Source organism: Parasteatoda tepidariorum, chromosome 10 (assembly GCF_982258835.1).
Source record: "Parasteatoda tepidariorum strain Cologne lab strain chromosome 10, Ptep-v5.0, whole genome shotgun sequence".
NCBI lineage: Eukaryota > Metazoa > Arthropoda > Arachnida > Araneae > Theridiidae > Parasteatoda > Parasteatoda tepidariorum.
The window spans coordinates 62,717,601-62,737,029 of NC_141764.1; the positions used below are offsets into that span (position 1 = coordinate 62,717,601).

The following is a 19,429-nucleotide window of genomic DNA, read 5'->3' on the forward strand; positions in this document are numbered from 1 at the left end:
ATGGATTCAGTTCAAAATACTTGTTAAAAATGGACACAAATATGTTTTTTAAAAGATAGACGTAGGATTTTTTTTATAAGAAAAAAATTAATGGATTCAAATTAATTCGTTTTTTGTTGGCGACCGTTTGTCTGAATCACTTTGTTATTTTTAAATTAGTATAGCTTATAATAATATATTTAAAGTCATCAGTTGTTTTTTACTAGGTTCACATGGGTCCTATAAACTTATAAGGGTGGCATGAAACTCACGTTTCTCGAGGTTACATTTTTTAAAGCAACTTAATCCTTTAGTGTTCTAAATACGTGGCTGAGAAATTACGTCTGTAATGTACCAGCTACTCCAAACCCGAAGTCTAGGACTTAGATTTCCAATGATTATGCATAGTGTTTAAAAAAGTAAAAATAAAAAGGTACGCTGAGTTGTTCATTTCCTAGTTGAGTTTTGGTTGAATATTGAAAAGGTGCAATTCTAGCTTTGTTCATTTTCTTAAACACACATTTCAGGTTGTGTCCATTTTCTACATAAACGCACATTTCGGAGACATGGTGGTACAGGGGTCGAACGTTTCGCCTTATAATGAGGTGAACTGGACTCAAATACCAGCGATGACTGATAGATGCGAATTCTGCACTCGGTTCGAACCAACCACAGTGCTAACGTAAAATATCCACAGTTGTAGATGATTAATCGGTTAGAGTCCCCTTTCTGTCAGACTAACCGTGGGCGGTTTTCGTTGTTTTTCTTTCCATGTAACTAAAATGCTGGTAAGTTCCATCAAATAATCCACCACATAGAAAAATTCTCCCAATGCTTGATCCAGGAGTTCCCTTGTCTTCTCCATTGGATTCAAAATTACAAGACTATGGAGTTGAACTTTAGTAGTCGTAAACCCCCCAAAAAATCGGGTCGGTTGTTCAACGATGCTTATAAAATATAAAATAGAAAACATTCATTTCGAGCTGTGCGCATTTTTAACACATAATTCGGGCTGTGACTATGTTGTTCTTAAACGCGCTATTCGTGCTGTATACATTTTCTAAAACACACATTTCGGGCTGTGTACCTTTTCATTTGAAGCATCTATAATATATTAGACCATTTTCTTAAACACACTTTTTGATCTGTGACCATTTTCTTAAGCCCGCATTTTGAGCTATGTCAACTTTTTTAACTGCTTTTTTGTCGTCCCCATTTTATTCAACATGCATTTAAAGTTATGACTATTTTCTTAAGAACATACATCTAGATGTGGCCATTTTCTCAAACATGCAATTTTGAACTGTGTCCAGTTTCTTAATCAAGTTTTTCGAGATGCGTTCAAAGTAAAAACTCAGCGATGACGCGCTGCGGGCTAGTAATAAATACAGCACAAACAACATAAAAAAATTATGAAATCAAAAGTCTACATAATTTTGTTTTCAAAACCAATAGAAATTTTAAAATTATTGAATGAGTGGAAAACTGTCAGAAATCCATTGAAATGTAAAGTTATGCGGGATTCTTAAGAAAATATTTAATATTGTATATTGTTTGTTGAATATAATTTAATTAATTTTCAAAATTCCTTAAATTTTTTCTAGTTTCTGTTTCAAAATATATTCGAATTAGACTTAAGTCAAATACGTTATCAACTAAAAGTTAGATAGTTTTTTTGACATAGAAATGAGCAAGTAATAAAGAAAAAAAAATCTGTACCTGACCTTTTTTTTTATAAAAGGGATTCTAAAAGGGATCTTTGATTTTCAATGTTTGTGGTACATTTTGTACGTACGTTGTTCTGCAAAGAAATAAAACACTTTAACTTATTTTCCGAACAATTTAAATGTAAATATTATGACAGCTAACAAGTCTTTCCTCTTCTTATATCATCTAATAAAGTTATATTTCTTAATAAAATCTTATTTGTATATTTTAAGCTTTTATTTTTCTAGTCATTTAGGTAAACACCATAGTTCACCGTATTTCGAGTTTCAATTTAAATTTACGAATTTCACTTAGTTAGATTTATTGCACGTAGTATTTCAATCATATTATATTCTTTTAAGAAATAAAATCACGAAAAATATCTACTCTATTATTTTAATACACTACATTTAAAAGTCAGCGTTACTTCATTTTTCATACAATTTCAAAATGAACGAAAACAGTTTGATTTAATAAAGAAAATTTAATTTAAAAATTTTCGTTCCACTCACGAAGGGACAAGATAAAAATCTATCTTTACTTTTTAAATTACTTTTAGCAGAAGTAAAGAAACATTCTTTGTACAAACAATAGATTTCATTATATTTAATGTATAAGTATCAAGCCATAGTTTGTTCTGTTATAAAGATATAATTAAATATGGGACCTTTTCTGAAAGTTGAATTAAATAAAATGTCAGTGTTAACATTAAACTAAAATGTCGATCTAATTTTTTTGTTCTAAATAATTTTGAAGTTTAGAAATGGTCATAAAATTATATGTAACTGCTTTTTTAGATATTTGGAGAAAACGGAAGAAATAATGGAGTCTGGTTTAAAAACATTTTTAATTGTGGAAAAAACTCAGAGAAAAGATTCTGCTCTTTTTGAATGTATAGCGATTAATGAATTTGGAGAAGATGTTATGAATATAAAAGTTACTATTGAAGGTAATATTTTTCGAAAACTCGTAGTTATTGTTTAAACAATAATTAAACAATATACTTATTTTACGAGTATACCAACATAATAAAATTGTAATGTATCTAAACTCCAAAAATGGTGGTAAATATTTCACTCTAAAATTAGCAAGATTAAACCCCACAGATTATTCCTTAGTTTTAGATGTACTGACCCAACAAAATGCTTCTTTTCATTACTTTTGGTGCATTACAGTTGCCCCCACTTTTTGTGGTTGGTGATAATAAATTTCATAATAACAATAAATTATGATACACATTAGTGCCAGTAAATTTATCTTTACGATACAATAGGAACAGATATGATGTTAAACGTTGTGATGTTGTTAGTCTTAGCTTAATAGAGCCGGATCGACAGTATGTGATCTAAAATTGCTTAAAACAATTGACAAATATTTAAAAATTAGATTATAATTATCCTTATTATGCAACTAAAAACATACATAAATTTTTAACAACGTACGTTTGTTTAATGTATGAATTTAAGTTTTGTTTCAGTAACCGTATACGGCGTATTACTCAACTAAACACTCACTCAATCTGGTACTCTATCGTGAACAAGCTACTACTGATATTCTAATTTCCCAAAAATTGACGCCTGTAGAGGTAAAAATATTTAAGGAACGGTATCAATGCGTGTGGAATTAATGTAAGATTTTTCTATTTCATGTGTATAGATTACAACACTCTTTAATATGTATTTAAATTTAATTAAATTTACTCTGAAATTAAAATTAAACTTATCTCAAATTTATCGATCATTTTAGAATTTTAGCTTAAATTTTAATTAAGTATTTTTTTTTAAATAATGCGAACACCAATATAAAAACAATTATCAAGGCAGTTTTGTCCCGTAATGTTGAACTATATTAAATTTTAATACTCTATGAAGCACATTATATTAGATATATTAAATTATTAATTTTATACAGAATATTGCATATTAAATAAAAAAAATTTTTAGAAAATTATAATTATTGATTATTTAGTAGTTAAAAACTGTTGGAAAAGGCTTTATACTATTAAATATATAAATATATTAAAAGCTATGTATATATTAAACAAAAGTTACTATGTTAAAAGTTTGAAGAAATTAGTTCGATATATATTTATATATATTGAATGATGTAAAAAAATGCTGAATATCAAGCAGTTATGATTAGTTTTGGTTATAATTTCAAAGAATGGTTTAAATTTAAATTTCAGGTTATATTATCAACGAAAATTAGAATATATATTAAAATATATCAATGTAATAAATGTTATTTATATGGAGGCAAGAGTTTGTAACTTCTTATTTTAGAAGCATCTTAAACGATACGTTAAAATTACACTATAATTTGATTACATTCTCTAATGAACGCATTCGTTGTATCATTTTATAGATATTCCTGATGCCCCACAAAATCTTGAAGTGCATGACGTAACAAGCCGGAGCATTAGATTAACCTGGGACAAACCTTTCGATGGTAATAGCCCAATAAATCAATATACAGTTATGTGGAGACTTGCCAATGGTAAGTGCAATAAAGATAATAGTTATTTGAATTTCCAAATGTTGTTCTATAAGGATAGTAGTTACTTGATTCCATAGATACAATTTGATTGCTCTGCATTTAGCTGTTTGAGGGAAAACTGTTTTCTTAATGGAATAAAGGTTTGCTAGTTCGAAAAACTTGTAGAAAATTACTCAGATTTCTTGAATTTTTAAAGATGCCTGCATTGCAAAATATACATTATAGACTGTTTTTATTGATTTACGTGAGTATTTTTATCGATATCTTTCAGATTGAGCATGTGTATAAATTAATTTGATAAATTTAGCATTGATGATTTTGGAATAGTAAGTTTGATGATTTTAGAATTAGTTTAAATGAAAAATTAACTCGACTTGCACGGACCACAGTGCTGCCGTAAAAATATTTTCAATGGTTGACGAATCATGGGTTAGAGTCCACTTGCCGTGAAGTTAGCCGTGGGAGGTTTTCGAGGTTTTCCTGCCCATGTAACGCGAATTAGGTTTAGTTTCATCAAAGAGTCTTGCGTGAAAGCAAATTTCTCTCAATACTCGATCCAGGAGTTCCATTACCATCTGGATTGTATTTAAAATTACAAAGATATGGATTTGATCGAACATTGAAAGTCGTAAACTTAAAATTGGATCTGTTGTTAACTGCCACCCTTACCAATTTGTTTGAAGAAAAAAATGCATTTAATCTACATATCTAGATATTTTTTTTATTCATTAATAAATACAAGAAACTAAAACAAAACTTAATACACAAGTTATAAGTTGAAAATTTATTTTTTTATGTATAAAAAACATTTAACTTACCATCAGTCTATAATCCCCAATTATCTTGGGCAAATGCAAAATAGTTGAATATTAGTCTTTGCATGATAGTTTTTGAAACAAGGGGCAACATATAGTGACTTTCCCGACGACAGTTAAGTCATACCCATTTTTTTACTCTTTTTTTCTGTGTAAATTCAGCAACCATCGCATGTACAATAGCACAAAACAAATCTGCAGTTCCACAATTCAACAGCAAAACTCCCCAACTGCAAAACCCCCCAAAAAATTTGGCAAACTTCCTATCACAGGAGATGGTGCATCAGCACATTTTAATTAACTTATTTGCAACTGGTTAGAAGGTGGCAAGGTGATTTGTTTGAGAGATAGATCAGATCAATTCTCATCTTGTCCACTAGGCAGGATCTGAATGCAGTCTTCTAACCCCTTTGATGATCCGTAAATTTTCAAGAAAACGGTCATAAAAGTGCCTATTTTTTGCCTTTTGTATTTGTATTACATATTTGATTAGTGCTGATATCTAGTTTAAAATAAACTAACTATCTGCATTTACCTTAAAAATGTCCTGGTACTGCCATCTGGTGTGTAAAATAAGAAATAAAATGTTTTCTGGGCAAAAAAAATGAATTAGTTTTATTCCTATTGGCACGTTTCTGCTGAAAACTCCAGCCCGTCAATATCACGGGAGCGAGAAATAGAGGGCGAAACCTCACCCTGTCATTTTCACGGGAGTGAGAAAGAATGGGTTAAGAGACTTTAGTTGACTCAATTGAGTACCTCGCTGCTCATTTGTTCTTTGAGACTGTAAGCGAGTAAAGTAACGTTAAAATATTTCAATGAGTTACTCATTGGTTAAAAATCTGCAAAATCTTTTAAAATGAAGCAATTCAAGATACAATTCAGAAATCCTCTCTTAAACTCCCCTTTTGGAGGTGGGAAAGGATGTGAAATCTATTATAAAAGCCTTTACCATTGCAGATTTGGCTTGTGTAAAAAAATGCAAGACAAATAAGCCTAGAGATTTTTCTTTTTATTTCTTAAATGAAGATGTAACCGTAAGAGGGTAGAAAATGCTGAAAATGAAGATATTTCATGCATTGTACGTTAGAGCGAAAAATACAAATAGACATATCTGATATCGAGTTCAATATAATTGAATACAGCTTTTGAAAATATTATGATTCGATATGAAAAGCTCTCCTCTCAGCTTCTGACACCCTATATGTCTTTTCATAATGTTACATTTGCACTATTAAGCAAGTTACATAAGATACTTAAACTTCTTAACAAGGGTAAATAAATTTTTGCTAAAAATTTTGTATAATAATAATAATTAAAAAAACATTTGTATGACTTAATTATAACGTTATATATTCCATGTATTCCAAATCCTTTCGGTGTTTCGATTATGAATAAACTAAACTAATAGAAATTTTATTAAACGTACTAACTTATGATAATATAAGCCTTACAATACTTAAATATAAACATGGATTAAGATAAACGGACTAAGAGGTTATTAGTGATATATAATAAACACATATCAGCTTAACTTAATCCAGACTGACGGTAAATGTTTTTATGTATGAAAATAAATGTTATCATGAAGTTAATAACTGCTTATGGAAGATTAGCTTATAATTTTTCTTTTGCCAAATAACATTTTTCTCATTAACATCACTCGTAGACATTATCGTATTAAGGATTAGATCGCAGCGAAGATCTGTAACATTCAAAATAAATTGATATACATAATGCAAAAAATGATATACATAAATGCCTGATTTCGAGTAAAATAATTTTTTTGAATTTAAACTTTAAACTGATTAATTTTTTTTACTAGATAATGCTGGAGAAAATTTTCTTCGCTTTTTGTTGTAGGAAATTTTTTAATAGATTTTTAATATTTTTATATGGTTGATTTCAAATCTACCATCAATTTTTATCTCCAAGCAACGTTTTTACCTCATTTTCAGTCGAAATCTACTAGCTTACAACAGGAGATCTAATAAATGCTGCAGCAAACTTCTATGGTAGTTAGGGCATATCATCAGAATTAACATTGCATAGGAATATCATAATACACTGCAAAGGGTGTTTTGTTAAGTGTTTTTGAACAGGTCATAATAGGAAAGTGCCCCAAGCCGCGTACGACAATATATCTGCGCATGAGTTCCTAATCATTTCCAATCCACGTGATGTGTCCAAACTTCCCTAGAAGTTTTTCTCGGCATTTATGCGAACTCTGCTGTATATTAAGTTTTTAAGCATTTACTTTTCAACAAAAATAGACTAAAATGTATTTAAAATATGCTGTAGCTTTAGAAGCAAAACTCATTTGAGGGTTGAAATCTCCACACCTGAATTAGGTAAGATCAAGTATAAATGCAACAAACAATTTTTTCTCTAGTGTAATTTGCCTCGAAAAGATATACCTTAAAAGTTGTTTCATAATTATTGCATTTCATTTTTCAAATTGCTTTTTAGTGACAAATTGAAGGATTCAGATTGAAATGTGAATTAAAATTCTTAAATATGGAAATGTAACTATTTCGTAATATTGTTTCAACTTGAGTTGAAGAGAAATAAAAATTCTGAAAACTCATCAAATAATGTTCTGAAGATTAATCAATAGATAATAAATAGATATTTTTTGTTTATGATAAAAAGACTTAAATTCATTGAACAAACTTTTATTTAGATAAAAAATGGTGATTGGCAAAGTTATTTAACAAATTCTGCTAAAAATAGGCAGTGACTAAGAAAACAAAAGTATTTAGTGATTTGTCTTTGCTCTTAAAAAAATCTCTGAGATTATATTTGGAAAATAATACTCAAAAATAGTTTTCCTGTCTAATACACTGTTTTGAGAAATTCCAGATCAAATTAAATGTATAATATACCGACACTTCGGATGATTTATTCATGAAATTCATTTTATTGTAAAGTTTATTTTTACCGTGAAAATTATACCGTAAATTATTCAATAAAAATAATCTAATTAGAGTGACTCAGTGGTTTTATGGTAATTATTATAGTAAAACTTATAGTTTATCAAATTCTTTGTTCCGTAGCATGTTCCGGTAAAGATAGATGTCACGTTAAGAAGTATCGTCACCTTGAGTTCTGGTACTTTTTTCCGTAATTTGATTCAGAAATTTTTACAGCTTAATATGATTTTTAGTATAGTCCCTTTAATAAAATTGCAGATTTACAATCTTGAAAAGATAATATTTTAATAGGACCTGATGAACTTTTAGCAAAACATTTCTAAATAGTTCATTTTGATCACAAATAAAATCTTTACCCTAAAACTGTTAAAAATTTTGTACCGGCAATGATTTTTTTTTTGCATTGTATGGCGTTTTCCATTTTTTTAAAAAATTCGCTTTTGCAAACTTGTGGTCTGCGATGGTTAGAGTATGATTGGTCAGTGATTTAAAAAAAAAGAAGGACTTCAAGCTTAGGAGGAACACGTGATTAGCCGTAATTTCAGTTCGAAGAATGCAACGATTGAACAGTTTTTAAATATTCCTACATTATCATTATATTTTCATATCATGCATTTTTTCATCATGTCTAAATATCTTCTGCTTCTTCTTTTATTGGTATGGCAGCCCTTTTGTGGGCCAGAGTCTTCTCCAGAACCTTCTTCCTTTCTGCTTCATTCTTTGCAATTGTTCACCAGTTAGTAATGTCTAAATAGCTACCAAACGGAATAAAAGTAAATTGCAAACTTGAGTACAATGTTAGCTTTTAAAATTGCATAAAAATGTGAACTGTGTAATAGATCTGCGGAGTTAAGTTTTTGGTTTTTGGTTATTCTTTCAAATAACTAGTTTAAGCTAGAAAAATACAGGCGATAGATAATGTTTGCTTCCGACTGAGATGATCCAGTGTCGAATTCCGTTAGCAACCGTTTAATTATAATACTTCTTCTGGTACTTAAGCTAAATATCCTCACAATTCACATTTTATGATGCAAGGGTGAGCAATGTTGGGCTAATCATTGTAGGTGTTGGTGGTTTTCGTCCCCATTTAACCCAAATGCAGGTCAGCTTAACTCCAAAATGTTCTCTGCAATACGGTGAGCAAGATGTAAACACGAAGCGAATTAAGCTTTTTTAGGTCATTTTTGAAAACACAGGGTTACGGAGTTCAATATAATAATTTCACGAATCTGACACCGGTGGTAAAATAATTTAAAACAACTGTTCTAATTTCGGTAACTTAGAAAAAAAAATAGATTATACAAGTCCATTTTTAATAATAACATTAATGTAAATGAAAGTGCATTTAAAAAGAAATTTTATTCAGTAAAATATAATTGCAAAGTTTTTAAAACATACAAATTTTTTTTTTTGTTATTGCGATAATGTTTGAAATTTGCTTCCCCAGCAGCCATTTGAAAATGATTTTTGCAATCGAATTTATTCTAATATTGTTCAAATTAACAGCTCATTACGGTTAGCGGTACTTTATAAACCAGTGTATTGATCGTTAGTTGAAAAGAGGATAGAGAAGAACATTTTTTTTAACTGTATGAAATGTAACATATTTATAATACGTAGCATGTTATAATATGTTTTATTATAACATATATATAATATGTTATATGTTTGTTATATGTATATGTTATATGTATTTATTATATGTTATATTATGTAACATATGTAAGCATTTATAATACTTACTTAAACATAATTAAAGCCGTTTTTTTGGTTTAAGAATACTTTATGAAATATATTTATTAATATATTTCGCTCTGAAGTATTTAGTTATTGTTTTTATTAAAAGCATTTTTCTCCACTTAATTAAAAACATATTTTTTTAGGTCAAACATCTGGTGGTCCTCTGAGTGTGACAGGAACTGAAACAACAATTACAGTAAGGGGTTTGAAGCCGAAAACGAAATATTTCTTTAGAGTAAAGTGTTTAAATTTAATCGGCGAAAGTCAATTTGGTGCTGAAATGGCTGTAACGACATTGGAAGAACGTAGGTATACCAAATTAATAATATGTTAATCGTTTTAACAATTATGTATCCGTACTTAATCAATTTTGGAGAAAAGTTTAGACACTTAGCTATGTTAAATCATTAGTTGCATATAGTTAAGAAACTTTTATACATTCAACAATTTTTGGCATATGCCGTTGACACATCACGATCAAAGTTCTCCTCCGTTTCTAGCTTGCTTATAAAGGAAAGAATGTTGAATTATATAAAGCTTCACGTGAAAAATCCTAAAATATTCGCTTTCTTTAAAGAATAGAAACTGAACGACAATTTAAAACATGTAGGTAGACAAAATCGACGTATAATAACAAAATTATATACTATCTTCTGGGATGAATTAGGTCAATTTTCAATGTAAGACTTCTGTCAATTCAAGCATATTAGTTTTAGAGATCCATTATGAAATTTTAATTTCATCAGTTATACTGTTTGTTTACGCACATTTTATTTTATTACCATCGTTGAACAACCGACCCAATTTTGGGTTTACGATTACTAATGTTCCACTCCGTAGCCTTATAATTTTGAACCCAATCCAGAAGACAAGGGAACTCCTGGATCAAATATTGGAAGAAATTTGCCATCGTGAAGGACTTTTTGATGGAACTAACTCCTTACAGGAAGCGAAAAAACCACGAAAATCTCCGATTAGCCTGATGGCAAGGAAACTCCAACCCATGATCCGTCTACCACTGAGGTTATTTTACGTCAGCACTGCTGACGGTACGAGCCGGGTCGAAATTTGTTTCGACCAGCCATCGCTGTGATTCCAATCAGATTGCTTAGTCTGCCTGTGTATCTGCTTTAGTGACATTATTAGTACTTAATTTGCGTTGTTTAGCTTTATTTATACATGTAAAAAAAGTTTGATTTCATAATGAACGAGATGTAAAAATAATATTTCAACCACAAATCTGTGACAAATAAAAATGATTTTGTGTTTGTGTATGACTGCAGAGGACATGCTTCCAAATAAAACGTGAAAATCTTAATTACCCTTCGTTCTGACTTTTGATTATTCAGTACACATACTGTCAAACGGTATCCCTTCCAAATAACAATTACCCGTGCACCCTCCTGTGTCCCCAAGTGATTCGTGTGGGTCGTTAAGTTGCCAAGATCACCAGGGCTTAAGGAGTTAAGTTGCATTGCAATATGACTTAGCTGCGACCAGTAATAAACATTAATTATTTGCCTTATGCCAGTTAATAATGGGATATGTGGCGTGTCTACCCCTACTATTTTTCAATTCCAATTCCCTAGTATATAAAACATGTTAACTCAACTCTATGTTAATATCTTTTCATGGACGAAGGTTGACATTGTCTGTAACACTTTTCCCACATTGGTGACCCTCGGACGTGATATGATCACGCCTAACTTTACAGAAGCGCCCACATCGATTTGATCACGCCCAGCGATAGATGGTACACACTTAACAGTTGACTTGCGAGTTGTGACTGTGACATTGTCCTCATCACGCTGTTGCTACTCAGTCTCAATCACAGACAACGATGCATGTAAACTCGATCGCTAGACTCGACTGTTACTAAGGAGCAAGCATGACAGGTGATCTTAATACAGCTCTACCAACTTCTCACTAAGAAAACAGCAATGAATCAACTAGCTGTATCCATTCACTGAATTCTTTCCCAAATAAAATTCTTGTGGGGGAGTACTGTGGCGTGTCTATGACTACAGTTATTCGATTACAATTCACTTGTATATAAGACATGTTAACTCGACTCTATGCTGGGGTACTTTTTCATAGATGAAGGTTGATATTGTCTGTAACACTTCCCCTATAAGATAGCTGAAAAGAAAAAAAAATGTTTTTAAATGGTTTGAATGCTACCTCGGTTTAATGATAAGTGTACAAAAAATATACCGGTGGCCTTAGTAGCACCAGGTATCAGTATTGTCTGAAATTATAGCAAAAATTTGAATTCTATTAGAATTGCATGATAAAAAGTGGCATTACTTTTTTATTATTTTGATAAAATTTTTAATCGTTTAAGGATAAATACTTCCCGGTCACTACAGCAAAATTGAGCTTCCAATAAGATTTAATAAATTCCAATAGGATTTAGTAAAGAGTTTATACTTTTACTCAAGTTCTTGTAAAAAAAAATGCGTTTTTGAAATTATTTTAACTAGCTTTTCAAGTGCTTAGTTAAAACATTGTCATGTTTTTTAATATTATGTAATCACAAATATTTTCTAATTGAATTTTGCCTAAAATCTGGAACTTTTTTTCTAAACTTTTTAGTTAAGAAAATATTTTATTGTTAAGCATGTTTTTTAAGTATTTTTATAATTAATTTATCTATAAATTCATACATTCATGGACCTATTTTTTTTTAATTTCATAGCTCCCAGAGTACCACCCCGTTTAGTAAAAGCCGTTGGCACGTCATCGAGAAGCGTAAACGTATCGTGGCAGGTAAGTACACTTTTAAACTATTAAATACTATTAAACCGTAAAATTTTAGTGACATCATGAAAGAAATATTAATATTTAAGCGAATGAAATGATAACCGCTTACCTATACCTACCTTTATCACTGCATTTAATAATTTACTAATTTATTCGTTTTTATATTTTTTTCTTTTCCACATTTTATTCTTTTACATATACGAGTGGCAATTCTTATGTTTACGCATTTTCTACTTAATAATATTAATAATATTAATTTTTCGTCCTTTATATACTTATTCAATTTTTTATTAACACTTTTATTCTTGATATTTATAAATTATTCGTTCCATCATTCCCTTCATAACAAGATTCATTCATTTTTTTAAAAATCTCATAATTCTTGTATTTGTTTTTTTTTTAAAAAAAAAATATTTTACTACTGATTTTATTATCCTTTATTCATTGCTCAGATCTCCTTTGATTGCTTTATTACTTATTTATTTTAAACTAATTATTTTTTTATTCGATGGAAAGTTTTGTTATAGATAAATATCTATAAAAATTTTATTTTCACAAAATTCTGGGAACACATATGACACAACTAATATATTGGTCAACAGAAACACATCTATTATGTTATCTTTGAAATACATAAAAAATGAATTTAAATGTATCCTGTTTGAGACTTTATATTTGAAATATTTTAATTTCCTTGAAATTGTATCGTATTAAATTTGATTTAAAGCAATAATGGGGAAATAAATATTCTTCTCGCAAAGGGCACATTTCATTCATTTAATTTGATTTTTTATAATATATTGTACGATACGGTACTTTTATTTACGTCCCACTAGAGCTGCACAATGGACTATTGGTGATGATCTTAGAGACATCTCTGAGGATGATCCGGAGACAACATATATACGTCATATCCCGTTTCACATTATTGATTTGTATATTCGTTATGGCAATAGATTAAATCACAATTACCGTAACCTTGATATATTTACAAGTGATATGTTTACATGTAAAGTAAGTATGAGAGGAAAAATAACTAGAATGATTTGTATACAACATTTTAGAGACAGTTTTCTAAAGAGGTAAATTTATTCAGATTTATTCAAATCTATCTCATTGTTTTCAATGCATCAATAATTCATGATCAATAAATTAAAGACTTTATTATGGGTGCTTAAGTCAACCTCCTGATTTTCGTAAAATTTTGTGGGTTTGCGACCTCGACTAACAAGCTGGGATATACGGTAGTTATGTGTTTTAATTCTACTTTCCATTGTAAGAAGAATCACTTAAGCGAACTAATTAATTCTTTGCAGTTAACAAAACGATCATCTACTTTTTATTAGTAATTAATGATATTTATATTTTTAATAAATATATTACGCAAAATCGCTGTTTGATAACTATTGCAGAATTAAGTACATTTTGATATTTTTTGGGGTAAATAAAAGAGTTTGAGATATTTTACAATGTCCTAAATATTATTAAAAGTTATTCATGAAACTTTGCTTTGTGGTATGCAGATTCCTACTTTTTTTTCTTTTAATTGTCCTGTTTTAACTTCATAATTTATTTCTAATCTTCTCATATGTCATCTCTTTTATTTTCCCATTCATGTTTTATAAGACACATTTATGCAATCATTAATGACATCATAGGATGGAGTATATTTATAATACTCATTTCCGCTGTCATTAATGTATATCATGCAACAGGAAATTTTAATAGTAATTATTTATGCAATCATGAATGATGATCAGACGATGGGATATTTTAATAGTGCTCATTTATGCAATCTTTTATGAATATCATACTGTGAGAAATTTTTATAATACTCATTTATACAATCATTAATGAACACTATACGACGGGATATTTTTATAATACTAATTTATGTAATAATAAAGGTACAACCTAAGACAGTATATTTTTGCGATGCTCATTTATGCAATCGCAAATGAGCAGCATACCACAGAATAAATTTATAAAACTCATCGAGGCAATAATTAATGAACATCAAGCGATCCAATTTTTTTTGCCGCACTGAGGAAAAAGTAATGTCAAAATTACCAGAGTATGGTAAAATTTACCTCCTTGGCTTTTATTTTATCTCTTTTCTTTGGTAAAAGTAATAATTAATTTTGATCTGTGATAAAATTTGGTAAATGTGGTAAAGTTTGGTAATTTTATCATGATGCTATAGATCATGACATAAACCCATTTTTTCGATCTAATTCGCATTTTAGTTTCGTAGTTTTTGCTAAATGTGCGATAATAAGAACGATAATTTTGAAAACCAGTATTTCCTGTCAACTGTTACTATATGAATGGAAAATACCGTATATTTTGGTTTTCTTTATCAATATTTTTTTTAAAACCAGAAATGTCATTTTACCATTTTTTTTTCTGTATGCGCAGTAAAAAATTGTTTTGATATAAAAAAAAGTCGTTGTTTCAGTTAAAATAAACATATTATGTTCAATAAGAAACCATTTTTTTGCTGAATTAAAATGAAATATATGGACATTTTTATTTGGTGTTTGAACAACATGTACATAATTATTTCTTATGAGTATTTATTTATCACTAACAGTTACCGGCAGCTATAGAAGACGAGGCTCACGTTGAAGGATTTTACGTTGGATATAAGCTTTCATCAAGCTCTGAGCCATTCACGTTTATACCTGTAGATAATCTGCGGACTGAAATAGATCATTTTTGTGAAGTAAATAATTTAAATCGGAAGGAAGAGTATCACTTTATTGTTCAATCATTTAACAAGAAAGGTGCAAGTCCCCCATCAGAAAGTGTTAAAGCAAGAACTCTAGAATTTGGTGAGCAATTAATTTACGTTGCTTATTATTGAAGATTTCAAAGTAATACAGTATACTTTCGATAATACAGTATACTTTCAAAGTAATACAGTGGGAGGGACGCTAAGAAAATTTCGAGGTAGCAAGTTCAGAACTAAATATGTTCTAAAAAGTAGAAAAATATATTCCATGAGAGTACTCTAAAAAGTAGAGTAACGAAACCATAAAAATAACTATTTTAAAAATTCAGAAAACAACTCCAGCATAAAACAAAAACCATAAAAATTTAAAGATATGTGTGTTAGCAGGACATTACTTTATCAGGGGACACACTGCCTGTCAGCACACAGGAGCCTTTCTGTTATCAGTGGTGAAAACAACTACTTAAAAATAACTACTAATAAATAGTATGAATGTAATGATTATTGATTATAAGTCTAAATACGGTAATGATAATTTTATTTTTAAAATTAAGACAAAAATAATTACGCATTATTAAGAAAATAATTGGTTTACAATAAACTTGCATTATGATTTTTCTAAAAAAAATTAATTTTCTATTTGGAAAAATATTTACATAACAAGATTTTGAGAAGAAACTTTTCGACGTAGGAATTCAAATTAACATCATGTAGGGGAATTCAAATTAACATCATTGCCAAGGGAAAAATATTTTTTTGGCATAACAATGTATTCGAGGTAAAGAAGTTCTAGATATTGAGAGTATACTGTATTTTTTTAATTCTGTTCCATTGTCAAAAAATTCAATTAATTACTATAGTCTTTTGTATTGTTACAGTTGTTAAAACATAATTTGATAGTGACTATAAAATACATTACAGTTCACCTTAGAAATCGCTTGGTTTAAATTGATTTGCAAAACGAAAAATTTAAATCATATATGGGTGCTTGATATTGGTTAAGAACTTAATGGGAAATGATCATAAGCATATTCAGCAAGATTTTAGTTACAGTAAAATATTAAAAAATAACTGCAACTTCCTTCAGAAAAGCCACACCATTGAATAAAAGATAAAATAGGAAAAAATAGATAATTTTGCATACCGTGGTTGTCGACTCTTTTAAAATAGTTTGTACAAATCAAGACAAAACCGAATAAAAAAAAGTAATGGAAAATTTGTCTCATTAAAATAGTTCATTAAAGTCGCAGATTATTACTTACATCGTAATTACAAATGCATAATAATATCGTTAAACATAGTAATAACAAAGTGGAGATAAAAAAGGGACACTTACTTGTCCATTGTGATCTGCTGCATTTTCTTTTTGTAACCATTGCAAAACGTGGACAATAACCTAATGATTTACTTAGGTCATGATAGACACGATGTAAATAAAAAATGTGTGGAAGCAAATTCGAAGCTTTTACTCATTTCTGTGCAAAATGCATACTCTCAAGAGGTATGGAGGGAATAATGTGTAAGAGAAATTTGCCTGAGCTGCCGGCAGGATACGAACCAGGGACCATCAGGTTCGTGTAGTGGGATACTCTAAGTACCATAGTTATACGCCCAATTGCTGAGAGTTGGGAAGTTTTATATAGTGGTAGCCAGAATGACACATCTTGATGGAAATTCCTCTTGCTTAAAAGTTTTTTCAAATATAACGTTTTACAATGAATATACTGCTTCAGATATAATGTTTCATAGTATATATAAGGTCTTTATAACCTTTGAAATTCAGTTTTCTAGAAATATTATGGTCTACTTTGCAAGGTGACGCAGCTTATGTCTGCCGTGGTCATCTTAGAGTAAAAGCATTGACTGGAATTCAGAATGCCATGCATCACTTAGAGTTGCAATGAATGAGTGCACTCTAAAATGCGTCAAAATAACTCCGATACAAATAATAGTCGAGTTGTGAACTCCGCGTATTCAAAATTGAAACAGCATAAATTCAGTTAACGTTCCATTCACTGTAAAATTTTTTGAGTTGTAATAAGTAAGAAATTAAATATATATCCGATATTTTGACTAAGCTATAGATATCAGATATTCCAAACTGCAACCCTTTGTACCATTGATATTGAAAATTAATATTCAATGACGCATCGTTGAGGCGACTTCTATATAAAGCATCCTATATCAACCTACGGTATCAACCTACGGTCCTATATCAACCCAGAGTTCCTTGTTTCATATTTTGCCGAGAGCTAACGAACATGTTAAAATAAAATAAAATAAAATATGTGTCAGAAACATGCTTCTTCCTCCACATCACTATTAAAACTATCTAGAAAATGAATATATGCTGTTTCTATTGAATACATGGCGTTTTGATATTAGACTGTTATTCGTTTCGGAGCTATTTTGACACAATATTATTTATTTTATTTTATATTTATATTATATTTATTATATATTCATTTTGAAATTTTTAAAAGTTTTTTTTATTTTTAATACTTTATGATTTTTTTTAATTTAATTTTTTATACTTTTTATTTATCTTTATTTATTTTGACTTTTCTTTTTTATCTTTCTTTCTTTATTTCTTATTCCTTTACAGTGCAGAATAAGTGAGACTTATGATCAGGGAATCATTCACGACATAAAGTTGCTAAAAAGAATCCTTTGGCCCATTTGTTTTGAAAATTCTATCCCTTGCTGTATTTTTACATAATATATTTTATCAATGCCTGCTGTCTTTAACTGGAGTCGGTAGGGCATTTATGTGATATATATATATATATATATATATATATATATATATATATGTTACGGTGAATGACCAAAGTCTTGAAAATGTCAACATTCACCGGTGAATGTAAACATTCACGTAGTCGCTTTGGTGAATGTCCGAAATATCTATTTCATTCGATTTGATATGAATTTATTCGTGGATATAATTACATTTATTCGATATTTTAATACTTACTAACGATTGGTCAGAAGAAACATCAGTGTTTGGAGTATCGGGCCATTCATTTACATTTGCCCGGTATACTTTTGCCCGGTTTACCCTACACTAATGTTTTTTTAAGGTTAAGTGACACTGTCCGGTATGCATTTGCCCGGTATACCCTACACAGATGTTTTTTTAAGGTTAAGTGCCATTGCCCGGTATATATTTGCCCGATACTCCAAACACTGATGTTTCTTTTAATCTATCGTCAGTAAGTATTAAAATACAGAATAAATATAAATATATCAGATAAATATAATAGTATCAACGAATAAATTAATATAAAATTGGATGTAACAAATATTTCGGACATTCACCAAAGCGACTATGTGATTGTTGACATACACCGGTGAGGGTCCGAAAGTACAAGAATGTAATGAAATATTCGATCTTTCACCTACGTATTTGGTGTTTGTTGACATTCACCGGTGAAAGTCAGCAACCACCTTGAGATTATATCAGTTGTAAGCTACGATAATGTTACAATTTAAACAGGAATATTCTTTAAGTTATGAAAGAATTTTTATGAAACTTTTTAAGAAATTAAATGTTTTCAGCTCAAAATTTAAAAAAAAGATATGTGTTAAAAGTTATCGTAGTGTAAACATGTGCATGTAAATATTCTGGGAAACAAAGGGAAGGCATATCTTAGTTAGATGCTTAGAAAAGGCAGATAAAAAGGAAGGATTTTAAAATTATTAGTATATGTCCTATCGACTCCCTTTAAACATATCAGTTTGAACGACACTATGATTTTTTTTTCTGTTACGCCATTTTACTTAAAATGTTTTATTCTGCACCATTAAAGTATCCATCAAGTTAACACAGAACTGAGCAGGAAATTAACATGCCACAAAAAATGCAAATAGTTTAAATGTAAAGAGAGAGCGCGTGCTTTACTTTATTCATTATTTATATTGAAACACAGTTTGCTTAACTTTCCAGAATTTTTAAAATAATGAATAGATACTAGATATGCATGCATTTACATATTTATTTTGATTAGGTATATACTTCAGTGATAAATAAATTTATACTTAATAGTTAGGAAATATGATGAAACTTTTTGTTCATTCTTAGACAGACCATTGCCTCCTGTTATAAAGAATCACTATGCCACATCATCATCCATTAAAGTTGTATGGGAATATCAAAACATACCGAGTGCTCCCGTAACAGGTAATATGAGAAAGAATCATAAACTTAATGATTATGTTTTGTATATTATTTAAATTATGTTGTTAAAAAGTTTGAAATCATA

The 19,429-nt window shown here is 29.5% G+C and overlaps 1 protein-coding gene across 1 annotated transcript in view; it reads left to right on the plus strand.

Annotated features, from left to right (window-relative positions):
* LOC107444219 (cell adhesion molecule Dscam1) overlaps nucleotides 1-19,429 on the plus strand; it is a 107,842-nt gene that overhangs the window by 67,565 nt on the left and 20,848 nt on the right. The window contains exons 13-18 of the mRNA XM_071184000.2: nucleotides 2,484-2,635; nucleotides 4,051-4,182; nucleotides 9,814-9,975; nucleotides 12,369-12,439; nucleotides 15,027-15,267; nucleotides 19,249-19,347. Of these exons, the coding sequence (XP_071040101.2) occupies nucleotides 2,484-2,635; nucleotides 4,051-4,182; nucleotides 9,814-9,975; nucleotides 12,369-12,439; nucleotides 15,027-15,267; nucleotides 19,249-19,347 (857 nt within the window). The remainder of the gene's footprint in view (nucleotides 1-2,483; nucleotides 2,636-4,050; nucleotides 4,183-9,813; nucleotides 9,976-12,368; nucleotides 12,440-15,026; nucleotides 15,268-19,248; nucleotides 19,348-19,429) is intronic.